The sequence below is a fragment of the Ovis aries genome, chromosome 15, assembly GCF_016772045.2.
Source record: "Ovis aries strain OAR_USU_Benz2616 breed Rambouillet chromosome 15, ARS-UI_Ramb_v3.0, whole genome shotgun sequence".
NCBI classification, from domain to species: domain Eukaryota; kingdom Metazoa; phylum Chordata; class Mammalia; order Artiodactyla; family Bovidae; genus Ovis; species Ovis aries.
Genome location: NC_056068.1, coordinates 31,847,868 through 31,864,869, shown reverse-complemented (window position 1 = coordinate 31,864,869; position 17,002 = coordinate 31,847,868). Strand labels below are relative to the sequence as shown.

The window sequence follows — 17,002 nt, the reverse complement described above, 5'->3', positions numbered from 1 at the left end:
ACAGGATTTGTCAGGGAACAGAGCAGAAGCCTTCCCAAAGAAACAGTACATCCAACGAGGATGGCTCTGGAAACCTTGAGGTTATGCTTATTAACAGGGAAACAGCGACAAAGACCTCCCTGGCCTTAACTGCTATGCCCAGATCCTGCAACTTCCCTGAGCAGTAGTTTTGCACTAACATGGTACACGTTCTAAGGACAGATTCCCAAGAAAGGTAGCCACAGTTCACACGTGGCTTTTAAAACTGGAAGTATGTCCTTTGTTTGGAGAGTTCTGAGCCACCGGGCTTTATTAATGAAAAAAAAAAAAAAAACACAGAACTGCACGTTCCTGTCATCCGTCATATAAATCTGAAGCAGGAAGACTGTTTGCCAGTTCAGACAGAGAGATGCACACAGGTTCAGACAGAGAGATGCACACAGAAGTGGCAGAACCACCTTGCCTGAGAGACAGAGCAAGGTCCTCCAGAAAACACTGGCGCTGAGACCACATGTTCTGATACGTGGTTTCCTTAGTTCCGGTTTAGTTGGTTTTCAGTTGCTTCCCTAGGAATCAGCCCAGGTCTGTTACCCCCCTTGCCCTCTATTCACACGACTCTCTTGCTTGTGATTCTACTATTGTGAGGGTCACCACAGGCTTCTTCCAATTTATCTGGGAGGTCTGAGTTTCCCTCGTCTCGAAGAGCCTTGTTTCTTTCCGCGGTCTTTCTCCTGGTGTTTTATCTTTTCAATCCAAGCAGAAGCCTGTCCCCTGTACCTCCACTCTCCTCTGGGTCTCGGTCCATCCTGTCATCTCTCCTTCTAACACCTCACACCTTGCAACCACCTGACTCACCCAAGCACCTCTCCACAAGAGTCCGTATTCTTCCATTTTCTCTCACTGGCTCTCACCACTTGCTTTTCCCTCTCGCCAGACAGCTCACTAGGTCCCTCTCGGCCACCTTCAGCCCAGAACCCAGCAGTCCTCCTCAAAATGCCCCGCAGGCAAGCCACTTCTTCCGTCCACCCCATGTCTGTCCTGCCATCTTAGACAGTGCCTCCCCTCGGCACCTCTCACCAAGGTCAGGGCCATCCCTGGGAAGAATTCCTCCTCCAGGTCTCTAAGTAACGAGACCGAGGTCCTTGGCACCCACTTCCCCACTAGGCGCAAATCACAGCTCATGTTGTTTGGTTTTCCTTTCTGAGCTAAGCCAGCCTGCCCACATAAACTGCTCACTCACACTTCTCCACTGTCATCACACTGAGATGGAGATGCAGATGGCAAAGGTCACTTAAGTGAGCACATCTCCAGTCTCAAGATAAAAATCTGAAGAAAGGAATGAGAAAGTCAAAGAGGAAAGCAGTCTATGAATCTTGATGTAAATCTACTTTCAGTTTCGTAACTGGATGCTCAGGTGGGGCGGGGCGGGAAATGCCGTAACTTCATAAAGGGCCATTTGCGTGCTGGCATTACAGAGGTTCCCACCCCGCAGAGAGCCACGCTCTGCAGCTCTGGGGTCCCCCTCCATCTCCATCCTGAAGAGCTGACAGATGCAGAAGCTGAGGGAACTTTGGCCGAACTGTGACTTACTGGCCCCATGGCCAGAGTCTCTCAAAGGTGAGAGAGTCGGCAAGAGGCCAGAGAGAGTAGTTCATGATTTTAATTACAAGTCAGGCGACTATCCAGATGTTCAAGCTGGATTTAGATAAGGCAGAGGAACCAGAGATCAAATTGCCAACATCCGCTGCAAAAAAGCAAGAGAGTTCCACAAAAACATCTATTTCTGCTTTATTGACTATGCCAAAGCCTTCGACTGTGTGGATCACAATAAACTGTGGAAAATTCTTCGAGAGATGGGAATCCCAGACCACCTGACCTGCCTCCTGAGAAACCTATATGCAGGTCACGAAGCAACAGTTAGAACTGGACATGGAACAACAGACTGGTTCCAAACAGGAAAAGGAGTACGTCAAGGCTGTATATTGTCACCTTGCTTATTTAACTTATATGCAGAGTACATCATGAGAAATGCTGGACTGGAAGAAACACAAGCTGGAATCAAGATTGCCGGGAGAAATATCAATAACCTCAGATATGCAGATGACACCACCCTTATGGCAGAAAGTGAAGAGGAACTAAAATGCCTCTTAATGAAAGTGAAAGAAGAGAGTGAAAAAGTTGGCTTAAAACTCAACATTCAGAAAACAAAGATCATGGCATCCGGTCCCGTCACTTCATGGCAAATAGATGGGGAAACAATGGAAACAGTGGCTGACTTTTATTTTGGGGGCTCCAAAATCACTGTGGATGGTGACTGCAGCCATGAAATTAAAAGACACTTGCTCCTTGGAAGAAAAGTTATGACCAACCTAGACAGCATATTTAAAAGCAGAGACGTTACTTTGCCAACAAAGGTCTGTCTAGTCAAAGCTATGGGTTTTCCAGTGGTCATGTATGGATGTGAGAGTTGGGCTATAAAGAAAGCTGAGCGCTGAAGAACTGATGCTTTTGAACTGTGGCATTGGAGAAGACTCTTGAGAGTCCCTTGGACTGCAAGGAGATCCAACCAGTCCATCCTAAAGGAGATCAGTCCTGCGTGTTCATTGGAAGGACTGATGCTGAAGCTGAAGCTCCAATACTTTGGCCACCTGATGTGGAGAACTGACTCATTGGAAAAGATCCCGATGCTGGGAAAGATTGAAGGCAGGAGGAGAAGGGGACGACAGAGGATGAGATGGTTAGATGGCATCACCGACTCAATGGACTTTAATTTGAGTAATTCCAGGAGTTAGTGATGGACAGGGAGCCTGGCATGCTGCAGTCCACGGGGTTGCAAAGAGTCAGACACGACTGAGCGACTGAACTGAACTGAAGGCGACTACTGCTCACTGCTACAAAGGAATGACGTACGTTACACATGGATAAAATCTGAAAACACTACCCAAAGCGAACTAGACACAAAGGTCAGGTGTCACGGTATGATTCTATTTATATGAAACAGCCAGAAAAGGCAAATTCATAGAGACAGAAAGCAGCCTGATGACTGCCAGGGGCTTAGGGGAGAGAAATTACTGAACAGTTAAGTGATTTTCTTTGGGAAAAATGTAAATGTTTGGGAATTCGGTAAGGCTGGTGGTTGCACAGCACTGTAAATGTGCTATGTTGCACTGAGTTGTTTACTTTAAAACGGGTAAGTTTACGTTATGAGAGTTTCACTTCAATAAATCATTAAAAATAAAAGAAAGCCACTGGGAGCCAGCCTGAGGAGGCAGTGACTGACCAAACCAGAACAACCTGAGGATGAATCATGGAAGGGATGGTTTATAACACATTACAAGACACTGAATAATAAACAACCTCTGAGTCTACGCTGGGAAACAAAGTTAAGGAGTAAAAGATGACAGCACCTCCAAAGGAGAAGAAATAGGGTGTGGAAAAGTGTACCAGAGCACACAGAAAGTTCTCGACTTGGTATCTAATAGGCATCCTCAGATGGGAACTCGCCCAGCCCTCCTGGACAGTCTGAAACCATCACTGTGCCGGTTGCACCAGCCAAGCAGTGGTGGGTCCCTGACTTCCCCTCCTTCTCGCAAACCCCATGTCCAATCCATCAGTCAAATGCATCAGCAAATGGGTCAAAACGAAAGTGATACTCGCTCCTATGCGACCCTATGGACTGTAGCCCTCCAGGCTCCTCTGCCCACGGAAATCTCCAGGCAAGAATACTAGAGGGGGTAGCCATTCCCTGCTGCAGGGGAATCTTTCCAACCCAGGGATCAAATCCACGGCTTCTGCATTACAGGTGGGTCTTTTACTGTCTGAGCCATCAGGAAGCCTCTGACCATTTCCATCATCTCCACTGCTACCGCTCCAGGTCCCGCCAACCTCAACCTCCACTGGCCCGGATTTCGGCAGTGATCTCACAGCTGGATCTCCCAGTTTGCAAGTCTGCTGTCTAATTTCCACACAGCATGGCTTCTTTAAAAGATAAGTCACATGAGTATCCACTGAAAATAATCTATAATACTGCCCATTTATGTTTTATGCACTTTTCTTTACATAATGCAATTCACATTTTTTAAAGTGATGTCCAAAAAATGTAACAGGTTAAATCAAGTGATATCCAGCTTCTGGTCAAAACCCTCCATCATGCTTAAGAGGTAAAAAAAAAAAAAAAAAGATCTTGCTATGCCCTTGAGGGCCCTGTACAATCTAAACCCTGCTTTCTTGGTTCCTGTGTCTCAGGCATGCTCTCTCCCGTCCATCAGCTGGTTGATCTACCCTGGCCTCCACACTGCTTAAATCACTCAAGTCCCACCCCAGAGCCCCTGTGCCTACTGTTCCTCCACCTGCAAGCCTCCTCCCCAAGTTATGTGCCCAGCTCCCTCTCCTGTATAACTCAGGCACCTGCTCAAACATCATTCTCCTAGAACAGCCTTCCATGACCGGCTCATATAAAGCAATGCCCTTGTAACCCACTGTCCTCTTATCTCACTTTATTTTTCTTCTCTGCACTCAGCATTATCGGCAGTATTTGTTTCTATTTTGTCTTCCCATAATTAGAACAAAAGCTCCATGGATCAGGGAGCTTGTTCCAAGTTTTCCTTGCTGGATACACAATACTGCACGGCTGTACATGCAAAGCCACCAGGCACTGAACAGCAGCATCCTTGCTGAATGACCCAGCAACTTGAAGAGGGACAGCGGGCAGCAAGGACATGCCCTGTGACCTGAGGTTCACGGCGATCGAGCCAGACCTCACTGCATACCAGCCAGTTCTGCCAGCTGGCTCTTCCCAAGAGCAGAGAGCAGTCTTAATCACATTGAGACACACACAAGAGTGGCCTGTCACAGACAAACAAGAGTAAATGACCTCGCGCCACTGATGGATCACAGTGCCACCCACATGGCATGGCATCCACCCCTTCCCAGTCCCAGACTCCTTCACGGCCCTGAGAACACTGTTACAGCAGGACCACTCCAGGCAGGTGACGTACTGATAAAGGACTTTCCCACAGATACCACAGAACAATACCTTGCAATTACCGGGGGGAGAATAATGATGTTAATTAACCAGAGTCACGTGGAGGAAGGGCCTTGTAGACACACATGCCAACTGGCCCAGAGGTGGTGGTGACGTTTTGCCAGTGCTGTTTCCTACTGGGTCTGAGATCACAAAACCAGGTAACTGAATGAAGGAACCCCAAAGGAGTGGCTGACACGGTGGCAGTGATCCTAAGAGTCACCCAGCACAGCAGTGCTCAGCCTCTGCACCACATAAACATGTGGGGACCTCCATGGTGGTCCAGTGGTTAAGAACCCTCCTGCCAATGCAGGAGACACAGGTTCGATCCCTGGTCTGGAACGATCCCACATGCCTCGGGGCAATTAAGCCCGTGCACCACAGCTACTGAGCGTGCGCTCTACAGCCCTCTAGCCGCAACTACTGAGCCCAGGCTCTAGAGCTGGTGCTCCGAAACAAGGGAAAGCCACTGCAGTGAGAAGTCCATTCGCTGCACTAGAGAGGAGCGCCCACCCTCCGCAACTGGAGAAAGCCCACCAGCAGCAACAGAGACCCAGTGCAGAGAAAACCGAACCAGTAATAGTTGTTCTAAAAATTAAACAAGATCCTCAAGTGCCTGTCACACCTCAAACCGGATTAAAAAAAGTACTGTCTGGGAAGGTGAACCAGTAATCACTGGGGCTTCTGAAACCACCCCCAGGGGAGTCCAAATGTTCAGGGGATGCTGAAAACCACCCAATGAGAGGTCGTGCCAGGTAAGAAAGCAGGAAGTGGCCCTGCCTACCGGTCTCCTTACCTCACCAAGGTGTCACTGCCTGCCCCTGCTGGGCTGTAATAGAGCACATTCTCCAAGGACAGTGAGAACTTCAGCCCCTCTGCCTCCGAGATATACAGGTTGGTGCGGTTGTTACTGTGACTGACACACACAAATACCTGGTCCTCAGAGGCGTCCGCGATGTAATATTCCTTTGGCATCAAAAAATGAGAAAGACACAAGTCAAAAAAAACCACATATGCCCTGTGGAAGGTCCCTTTGCACACGCAAGCAAGGGCTTCTCAGTGTCCCAGGGAAGAGGGCAGTCCTGGAGCCCACGAGAGCTTCCCAGTCTTGGGAAAGAAGCTTGGCTGACTCTCTTTAGAGACCCTGAGGCTGTCCTCTGGCTGGAGCAGACCCCTTATCAGCAGATGGGGCACAAAATAAGAATGGGCCTTGAACTCCAAAAACGACCTAGAAATCACTTTTACGTAATGGTGTCTCATCATTACGACAAAGCATAATGCAAATTAATGTGCATTTCCTTCCCTCTCATTTCCTCTAAGATGACTACAGGAAGGCAGAACCCAGAGAAAGCAAAGAAGTAACAAACAAGTTCTTCATCACATACTCCTCTGAGCTACTAATCCTCCATCACACGAGGCCCTGGCATCAAGGCCTTCAAGTGCCACCTCCTCCCCACGGTCACTTCTCCGATGACCCAGCTCACACTGGCCTTTCCTATGGTTCTCTATGTCCTGGCACACACTGCACAGTCAGGCCTTTGACTGTACATGGTTTCTTCCTCTGCTCTGTTCTTGGACCCTCCAACCCATCTGTTTCTAAAAGGGTGAGACTCCAATCCTGTCCCCTTATGGAACCTCGCCATCTGTGACCAACACAGCAGGTACTTAATGAGTAACTGCTGCTGTCCCTGCCCTCCCATTCCTTCAGCACGGGCACACAGAGCCCATTGACTCTGGCTCCAAACCTCTCTGCCAATCCTTCTCCACTTCAAGCAAATTAAGGCTCCCATTCAGCTCCACTTCAACAAGTGAGGAGGGAAAAAACAGACCAAGATGCCCAAAGCATAGAGACTAGTCTAGAAAGTGACTCCAGGGAGCTTCCATCGAATATCCTCCCCCATCACCCTCCCCCTGACCTCTGCCTGAGGACAGCAGCACTCCCCCCCACCCACCGCGGACCCCACTCACATTAATAGGATGTCTTGTGACAAACTGGGCTGCTCGCATGGGCTTCCGGCCAAAGGAGACCCAGAGCTGGACAGAGGACGGTTGTGGACTGCCGAAGAGATGCTGCCAAGGAAGAGGAGGAGAAAAACACCAACTGTACCATATGATAATCATTCAGAACAAGTGTAAAAGGAAACAGGACAGTCAGATCCCTCTGATTCTACTAAAAACACTAACCAGTGTGACCCCAAATGCACATTTTGCAACGTCTGCCATCACTGGGCAGCCTGGGCGGTACCACTCTATCCTAGATACCTGGTCTGCAATAGATACAGACACTCCGGGCAGTACACGAAGAGAAAGGACAGAGTGTGAAGGGAGAACCTGAGCTTGGGGAGGGGGGCGGGGGCTGCCAAAGCTTAAGCAGAGAGCAAAAGGGAGAGGGCTGTGTGATGAGTCTGGAGAGACAAGCTGGGTGGAACATACAGCCCGCAAACCACCAGAGGGTGACGTCCGCCACACACCTGATACGCACACAAAACACACCCTCTTCCCCTTTCTACTATTTCTAGATCGCAAGGATCCCCGAGCCACAGGGCTTTAGTTTTTACCAGCAGTTGAGGGAATCGTCACCGATTCTATTTTTCAGTCTTTTCATCCTTCTCATCGATTAGGGTCTCTTGCTACAATATGTTTTCTCTGGGAGAGACAGGGTACTCCGTGGGATGCTGACCACGCACGCGACACTGGTCACACTGTGTTTCAGGGATACTAATCACAGCTGGGAGCGTGCTCATGTGTCTGAAAGTGCCAGATTCAGACTTAGCTCTCAATTTCTCTATGTTCCCATTTCTGTGTGTTTAGTTGCTCACTCGTGTCCGACTCTTTGAGACCCCATGTACTGCAGCCCGCCAGGCTCCGCTGTCCATGGGGATTCTCTAGGCAAGAAAATTGGAGTGGGTTGCCATTCCCTGCTCCAGGGGATCTTCCTAATCCAGGGATCGAACCCAGGTCTCCCACATTGCAGGTGGATTTTTTACCATCTGAGCCACCAGGGAAGCCTAGGTTCCAGTGTATCCCTCTATAAACTGAGAAGCTGATTTGAATGAGGACTTTGGGTATGGGCTTAAATGATCCAGGAACCCCATAAATATACATGCAAATTTTCCATGTGGATGCACTCACTCACTTTGCTGGGAGGATATATACATTTTAGAAGTTTCTCAAAAGGGCCAGTGATCCAAAAAAGAATACGAAACACTGCAAAGGCTCTAAATGTCTCTTTCCAGTTCTACAAGTCTGTGACCGGAAACTGAAGGCCAATTATTGCACGCCTAGGAGGACAGGGAGGCCCATCCTCGTGTGTACATCCTCATGGGCATGACAATCATCCGACTTGAATGTCGGGATCCTCAGCCAGAAACGGTGAGCTTGGCTTCACTTACCCTCGACTATGTTGCTACTGTTTATTACAGATTTTTAATTCCTACAGAGTATAGAGATTTCAAATTTTCCTTTTTCTTTTTGATGTCACGTTTTCTTGACTGTAATATGACAACTGCTAAAGACTCCATGCTCATGGATGTCTAACAAACTTTGTGAAGAGCAAGCTGATGAAGGTGAAGTTTTTTTCTATTCACCTGAGCAGCTGAATGTACACACACACTCTCACATTTTTTCCAAGCCACCACTGAACACTGGTTAAAAGTAGTTTGTTTTAAAGAAGCCAGGCAGAGAAGTACAGAAGACTGCCTTCCCAAAATGGCACCCTGAAAACTGCATAATAGCCTGTCCTCAGTATGGGGTTATAGAAATGATGGATTGATTAAAACACAAAATGTATCACCCGAGTGAGAGAGTTCCCAAAATTGCTATGTATAAATTCCAAAAGCCCTCCTTAAGTCAATAAAGTTTTATAGCTATGTATCAAGGTCAGATGATTTAAGCCACCCTATATAAATCCTTATGATTATACATAAATACACAGAAGCAGAAGATATTAACAAGAGGTGGCAAGAATACACAGAAGAACTGTACAAAAAAAGATCTTCACGACCCAGATAATCACAAAGACGTGATCACTCACACTCATCTAGAGCCGGACATCCTGGAATGTGAAGTCACGTGGGCCTTAGGAAGCAACACCACGAACAAAGCTAGAGGAAGTGATGCAATTCCAGTTGAGCTGCTTCAAATCCTAAAAGATGATGCTGTGAAAGTGCTGCACTCAATATGTCAGCAAATTTGGAAAACTCAGCAGTGGCCACAGGACTGGAAAAGATCAGTTTTCATTCCAATCCCAAAGAAAGGCAATGCCAAAGAATGCTCAAACTACCACACAATTGCACTCATCTCACATGCTAGTAAAGTAATGCTCAAAATTCTCCAAGCCAGGCTTCAGCAATAAGTGAACCATGAACTTCCAGATGTTCAAGCTGGTTTTACAAAAGGCAGAGGAACCAGAGAGCAAATTGCCAACATCCACTGGATCATTGAAAAAGCGAAAGAGTTCCAAAAAAACATCTATTTCTGCTTTATTGACTATGCCAAAGACTTTGACTGTGTGGTTCACAACAAACTGTGGAAAATTCTGAGAGAGATGGGAATACCAGAACCCCTGACCTCCCTCCTGAGAAACCTGTATGCAGGTCAGGAAGCAACAGTTAGAACTGGACATGGAACAACAGACTGGTTCCAAATAGGAAAAGGAGTACGTCAAGGCTGTATATTGTCACCCTGTTTATTTAACTTATATGCAGAGTACATCATGAGAAACGCTGGGCTGGAAGAGACACAAGCTGGAATCAATATTGCCAGGAGAAATATCAATATCTGAATATCAAATATTCAGATATGCAGATGACACCACCCTTATGGCGGAAAGTGAAGAGGAACTAAAGAGCTTCTTGATGAAAGTGAAAGAGGAGAGTGAAAAAGTTGGCTTAAAGCTCAACATTCAGAAAATGAAGATTATGGCATCCGGTCCCATCACTTCATGACAAAGAGATGGGGAAACAGTGGAAACAGTGGCTGACTTTATTTGGGGGAGCTCCAAAATCACTGCGGATGGTGATCGCAGCCATGAAATTAAAAGACGCTTGCTCCTTGGAAGGAAAGTTATGACCAACCTAGATAGCATATTCAAAAGCAGAGACATTACTTTGCCAACAAAGATCCATCTAGTCAAGGCTACAGTTTTTCCAGGAGTCATGTATGGATGTGAGTTGGACTATAAAGAAAGCTGAGCACTGAAGAATTGATACCTTTGAACTGTGGTGTTGGAGAAGACTCTTGAGAGTCCCTTGGACTGCAAGGAGATCCAACCAGTCCATCCTAAAGGAAATAAATCCTGAATATTTCACCAAAAGGTCTGATGCTGAAGCTGAAACTCCAATACTTTGGCAACCTGATACGGACAGCTTACTCATTTGAGAAGACCCTGATGCTGGGAAAGATTGAGGGCAGAAGAAGGGGATGACAGAGGATGAGATGGTTGGATGGAATCACCAACACAATGGACATGGGTTTGGGTGGACTCTGGGAGTTGGTGATGGACAGGGAGGCCTGGCGTGCTGCGGTTCATGGGGTTGCAAAGACTCGGACACGACTGAGTGACTGAACTGGAACTGGAACTAGACACAGATATCACTGAAACACTTTCTTATGCTTTATGTTTTTTCACTACTTCCTACTGCAGTTATACCTGAGAAAGGAGCCATTTCTCTCAGGGACACTCAAGCCCATCATTAGCTTTTGTTTGTTTCTTGGGTTTGTTTTGTTTGGCTGTGCCATACAGCATGCAGGATCTTAGTTCCCCAACCAGGGATCAAACCCATGGCCCCTGCGTTGGGAGCACAGAGTCTTAACCACTGGACCAACAGGGAAGTCCAAGCCCATCACCAGTTATATGTTCTTAAAGATGATTGCTGGGAGACCTGAGAAGTGAGAATAGATAGCAAGATATAAATGCAAGAGTACGGAGGTCATGAAAAACCTCTAAGTACATCCATCTCACTTTATTCTGGGAGAAGTATTCCTAAGTCTGGATAGTTAGGTTTACTTCCAAAGCATTCGTAGACAAGTTAGTGTAATATTTTACCACTATCAAGAAAAGTATTAACAATAAAACGATGACACACTATTAATGGTAAGATGTATTTCTTAATAAACCATTGTTGATGCTGAATTTCTCTTTATCGTTATTATGGAAGTAAAATACTGTATGCTCGTGAAAAATCCAACAGTACAGACAGGTATAAGGTAGAATGCAAATCCGTTTGCTCTCATAAATGCCCACTGGTAACTGGCTCTGGGCCATTCCTTCAGAGATGCTCTGTGCCACCACCTATGTGTATATTTACACAGTGACAGACGTACCACTCACCACAACATCCATCAGCCCTTTCCTCCTTAGCAAACCCTGACAACCACCCCAATAAAAGCCTAAGGCTCTCTTTCTTTTGGACAACTCTGTGTGGTCATGTTACTAAGGACCAGTCAATAAGACATGAACAGACTATTGTGCTGGGTTTTAAGGAAAGCTGTTGAAAGGGACTGAATCAGCTGGGAGGGGTCCTATTGTGGCCTTTCTATCTGTCCTCATTCTTCCTGACTCCAAAAGACTCGAAGCCTAGTGTAAATATCAGGGACCGTGAGGGAGAGCGTGCAGATTATTCCTTTGGATGGTCAAACAGCAAGATAGAGGCTTGGGGACTTCCCCAGTGGTCCAGTGGTTAGGCCTCTGCTCTTCCAATGCAGGGGGCACAAGTTCAATTCCTGGTCAGGAAAATGCCATGTGGGCGGCCAAAAAATTAAGAAAAAGAGGCCTTGGTCCCCAGGAACACCAGGGCACCAACATGCCAGCCCTAGCTTTAGGCAGCACTAAAGAGAGAAAAATAAACCTCTGTCTTGGCGAAGTTGCTTTTATTTCTAGTCTGTTAAGAGTAGCCAAACGCATTGCCAGATTGATACATGCACACTTCTTTTTCACATACAACTGGATCATGACAGAAATATGGCTGTGTAACTCATGGGAGAAATGGTATTATGTAACACTTTTTTCACTAACAGAGTATCTTACTGTTCTACAATTTAACTTTTTCCATCAGCAGTGTATCTTAGACATCTGATTTAACAGCTATTAATGGCCGTTTAGGTTATTTCCAGAAGCACTCTTCAATGAACGTACTTGTATGAATTACCTTTTTCACAGCTACAGGAGAAAATCTGTAAGATGCATTATTAGAATTCCTATGTCGAATTTTCCATTTTGACAGATAGCATAAATGGCCTTCCTGAAAGGCTATTCCAGTTAATACATCCACCAGCACACATACTTTCACCAACAACTAGGAATTATTTAAATGTTTTAATTTACAGCAATATTATAGGGTCTGTGAATTCATAGCAAGATATTTTGCATTTGGTGTTTTCATTTCTGATAAGTAAAAAACAAATAAAAGAATCTGAATAATCTGAATTTCAGAGCCTGAGTTTACATTTATGCTTGAGATTAAGTCAATAGCCAAAAAAAAGGGGTGGGAGCAGAAGGGAACTAAATATGATATATTCTTGCCAAGTGAAGGCTGAAAGATCTATTCAGTGATCTATTCAACTGGTGGGAAAAATGAGGGACCCAAGGCACGTGGCAGACAAAGACCTGGCTTCAGAAGCACCTGGGCTGTAACATTTGCTGCCACTTTCTCTTCGAAGCAGTAACAAAGTTTCAGCAAAATATCATTCACCTTCATGTTATCTATACCTAATAACTGATAGATAAAATGATATATCTGAGATTTAGTTTAAAATAGTCCAAGAAAAAATAAGTAGTGCATAGATAGTTGAAGAGAGATTAGCAAACGTAGATACTCTTGAGACTGAATAAAGGCACAAGGGGAGGTCATATCAGCACACAAAAAATTTTTTTGTGTTTAGGTGTGGAAATAATAGAAAGTTTGCAGAGTTGATATTAACTGAAAGCACTTCTGGAATGACAGAGGAAAGAACTCTAAAAATCCACTCATCCATGCGAACAACAAGAGCATTGACAAAAATTCTCAAAATCAACTTTTTCAGAATCCTGAAAATTAAAAAAAAAGCTTGCAAAAATTCAAGAAGCATTTATTCAAAACAATGACTGAAGCTCAGCAAGAAGAGTGAACTTGGTGATGTTTCAACTTGTCCTAATCCCAACCCTTCTACTCTATCTGAAGTACTAGTAGCGTGGGAAACCCACAGCATCACAGCCACAATTGCTATGAAAACCAGCAGCCCAGGAGAGGACAGAACAGGTTTGGAGCTCCCCAAATGCCCCACAGCCAGAGGACTGTCAGATTTTATCTGCCTGGTGACTCACTTGATAGCTGGATTCTCAGGTCGTCTCCTGAAATAACCTGACTCAGCTCTCTCTACACACAGACCTACAGCCTGGGCATTTAAGGGAAACGCTGACAAGTGATAAGTGTTTTCAACACCACATCTGCCAGAGAAACATTATCACTTGGAGCTCACAAAAGGTGAACTAAAAAGCATAAAAGGAAAAATGGGAGAAGATATCCATAAGAGGCCTTGATAAGCCCTGAAACATTCCAAGGAATTTACAAGGTCACACGCAAGAAGGTCTGTGTTCTGCTCAGGAAAGAATGGAAAGGGCCTAATTCCTCATGTCTGGTTAATAATCTTGAGTCTCCACACAAACAAGAAGTGAAGACTAAGGCAGAGCTGGAGAAGGCACTGAGGGCATGCCCCAACACACACTCAGAGGCCCTCAGCAAAGGCCGAAGGACAACTGGCTGAGAGCACTTTAGGAAATCACTGATCACCAGCTGACCACTAACGGTCAGGACTCCACCAGCACACCCCATGAAGGGTGCAGACTCTACAACATTAATGCAGGAAACTCACAACACAAAAGCCAAAGAAGGCAACAATAATCCTGAGAAGAGGCAACAACAAAAAGCCCTGGGAAGGACTTACCCTGATTTAGAAGAATTGCCACAGTATATCACTTAAAATATCTGGTTTTCCACCAAAAAATGAAAAGCAAACACACACAACAGTCAATACAACCTATTCTTGAGGAAGGCCAGATGCTGGACCTAAAATTTAAATCCTCCATCTTAAATACATTCAAAGAACTAAAGGAAATAACATATCAAGAATTTAAAAGGGGGACTTCCCTGGTGATCCAGTGGTTAAGACCCAACGCTTCCAATGCAGGGGGTGTGGGTTCAATCCCTAGTCAGGGAACTAAGATCCCACATACCTCAAGGTGCAGCAAATAATAATGTCGAGAATAGGCAAATCCATAAGGCAGAAAGTAGATTCCTGGTTGCCAGGGGCTGGAAGGAGAGAGGAGTAGAAAGTATTGCTAGTGGCTATGACAATAAACTGTGGAAAATTCTGAAAGAGATGGGAATACCAGACCACCTGACCTGCCTCTTGAGAAACCTATATGCAGGTCAGGAAGCAACAGTTAGAACTGGACATGGAACAACAGACTGGTTCCAAGTAGGAAAAGGAGTACGTCAAGGCTGTATATTGTCACCCTGCTTATTTAACTTATATGTAGAGTACATCATGAGAAACGCTGGGCTGGAAGAAACACAAGCTGGAATCAAGATTGCTGGGAGAAATATCAATAACCTCAGATATGCAGATGACACCACCCTTATGGCAGAAAGTGAAGAGAAACCAAACAGCCTCTTGATGAAAGTGAAAGAGGAGAGTGAAAAAGTTGGCTTAAAGCTAAACATTCAGAAAGCTAAGATCATGGCATCTGGTCCCATCACTTCATGGCAAATAGATGGGGAAACAGTGGAAACAGTGTCAGACTTTACTTTGGGGGGCTCCAAAATCACTGCGGATGGTGATTGCAGCCATGAAATTATAAGACGCTTACTCTTTGGAAGGAAAGTGTGACCAACCTAGATAGCATATTCAAAAGCAGACATTACTTTACCAACAAAGGTCCATCTAGTCAAGGCTACAGTTTTTCCAGTAGTCATGTATGGATGTGAGAGCTGGACTGTGAAGAAGGCTGACTGCCGAAGAATTGATGCTTTTGAACTGTGGTGTTGGAGAAGACTCTTGAGAGTCCCTTGGACTGCAAGGAGATCCAACCAGTCCATCCTAAAGGAGATCAGTCCTGGGTGTTGGAAGGAATGATGCTAAAGCTGAAACTCCAATACTTTGGTCACCTCACAAGAAGAGCTGACTCACTGGAAAAGACTTTGATGCTGGGAGGAATTGGGGGCAGGAGGAGAAGGGGACGACAGAGGATGAGACAGCTGGATGGCATCACCGACTCGATGGACATGAGTCTGAGTGAACTCTGGGAGTTGGTGATGGACAGGGAGGCCTGGCGTGCTGCAATTCATGGGGTCGCAAAGAGTCAGACACGACTGACCAACTGAACTGAACTGAACCGAACTGATGAGGTTTCCTTCACAGGTCACAACAATGCTCTGGATTTAGATAGTGGTGAGCAATACCCGAGCTTATGAACATACTAAAAATCACTGAACTGTACACTTTACAAGGGTAAATGTTACAGGATATGAATCATATCTCAATACTGGTATTATAAAAAAATCAATTTTAAATGTATTGGTATTATAGTCTCCTTTTTAATCTCTAAACACGTTTGAACTTTATTGTATACGGAGTTACAAGGGTTAGGTGCTTATGACATTGCTTAAATGTATCCGAACATAGACATTTAAGCAATGTCACAATTAAAATAATTTGTCAATGCTTGGATTTTGGTTGGTTATCCTAAAAGTCACACTTCAATTGTGGTCAGTTAACCTCTCATGTAGAAGCCCACAATTCTGAGGCAATTACTAGGTTTTTCTGTTAACTCTATCAGCATTAGGGACTTAAAAATAGCATAACGATGGTTAGAAGTTGGTTTCCAATAGTGAAATTAGTGGTTGGTTGGTCAGAATAGTGAAAGCACAATTGAGTTCTCTCAGGAAATCTGTGGCATGCAAGATGTGTGAATGAGCCATGATATCACAAAGATTGGGCTTCCCAGGTGGCTCAGTGGTAAAGAATCTGCCTGCCAATGCAGGAGACACAGGTTCCATCCCTGGGTCGGGAAGCTCCCCTGGAGGAAGGCATGGCAACCCACTCCAGTATTCTTGCCTGAAGAATCCTATGGACAGAGGAGCCTGGCAGGCGACAGTCCATGGGGTCGCAAGAGTCAGACATATTGAGGCAACTGAGCACACACACACACACACACACACACACACACGCCTCCCAAAGATAAGACCATGGCATGTAAAGCGCACAGCAACTTAGGGAGGCCTGCCACCTCAGCTCTCGGGGGATGTACTGCAGGTTCATCTAGTGCACGCTCCTGCACCAGAGGATTCTAGCTGCCTAACGCCAACTGAAAGGGGAACAGAATCCTGCCCCTACAACAACAGCTGGCAAACTTTTTCTGTAAAGGTCCACTCAGAAGTATTTTAGCCTTTGTGGGCCATCCCGCCTCTATGCAACAATTCATTTCTGCCACTCTAACATGAATGCAGCAATGGATGACATACAGCAAATGAGCATGCCTCGTTTCAATAAAACTTTACTGACAAAACCAAAGAGCATGGTCTGCCAAGGCTGCCCAAGAACACCGTCTGCACCCTGTCAAGCTGCGGCTGCCATCACTTGTAAGAACAGAGAGGAGACTCCATCAAGCCCACGCATCAGGCACTGGCGCACTGCTGCACTTTGGGCAAGAAATGTCTGAGCCTGCCTTTCAGGAGAGGCTAGGAGTGAAGCTGGAGAGTGAAGCAGCCAAGCCTCACATCCTTCCAACTTTTTGGCAACTACTGTTACCTCCAGGAAGCACCTACCAGCTGTGTCTCACCAAGTTCACAAACTGATGTTAGTCCCTTTGCAGAGGTGCCTCTCTGTTGCTTTAAAGGCCCCATCGGAACTTCCCTGGTGGTCCAGTGGCTAAGTCTTCGTGCTCCCAATGCAGGAGCCCAGGTTTGATCCCTGGTCAGAGAACTGGATCCCACATGCCACAACTAAGAGTCTGCATGCCAC

General features: G+C 45.7%; 1 protein-coding gene across 2 annotated transcripts in view; it reads right to left on the bottom strand.

The window, feature by feature from the left end:
• Positions 1 to 17,002, bottom strand: part of SORL1 (sortilin related receptor 1) — a 165,567-nt gene that overhangs the window by 104,910 nt on the left and 43,655 nt on the right. For both annotated transcript variants that reach the window (XM_060399334.1, XM_027979337.3), the window contains exons 7-8: positions 6,971 to 7,072; positions 5,799 to 5,968 (exon numbers count right to left, since the gene is read on the bottom strand). In XM_060399334.1, coding sequence (XP_060255317.1) covers positions 5,799 to 5,968; positions 6,971 to 7,072 — 272 coding nt within the window. The remainder of the gene's footprint in view (positions 1 to 5,798; positions 5,969 to 6,970; positions 7,073 to 17,002) is intronic.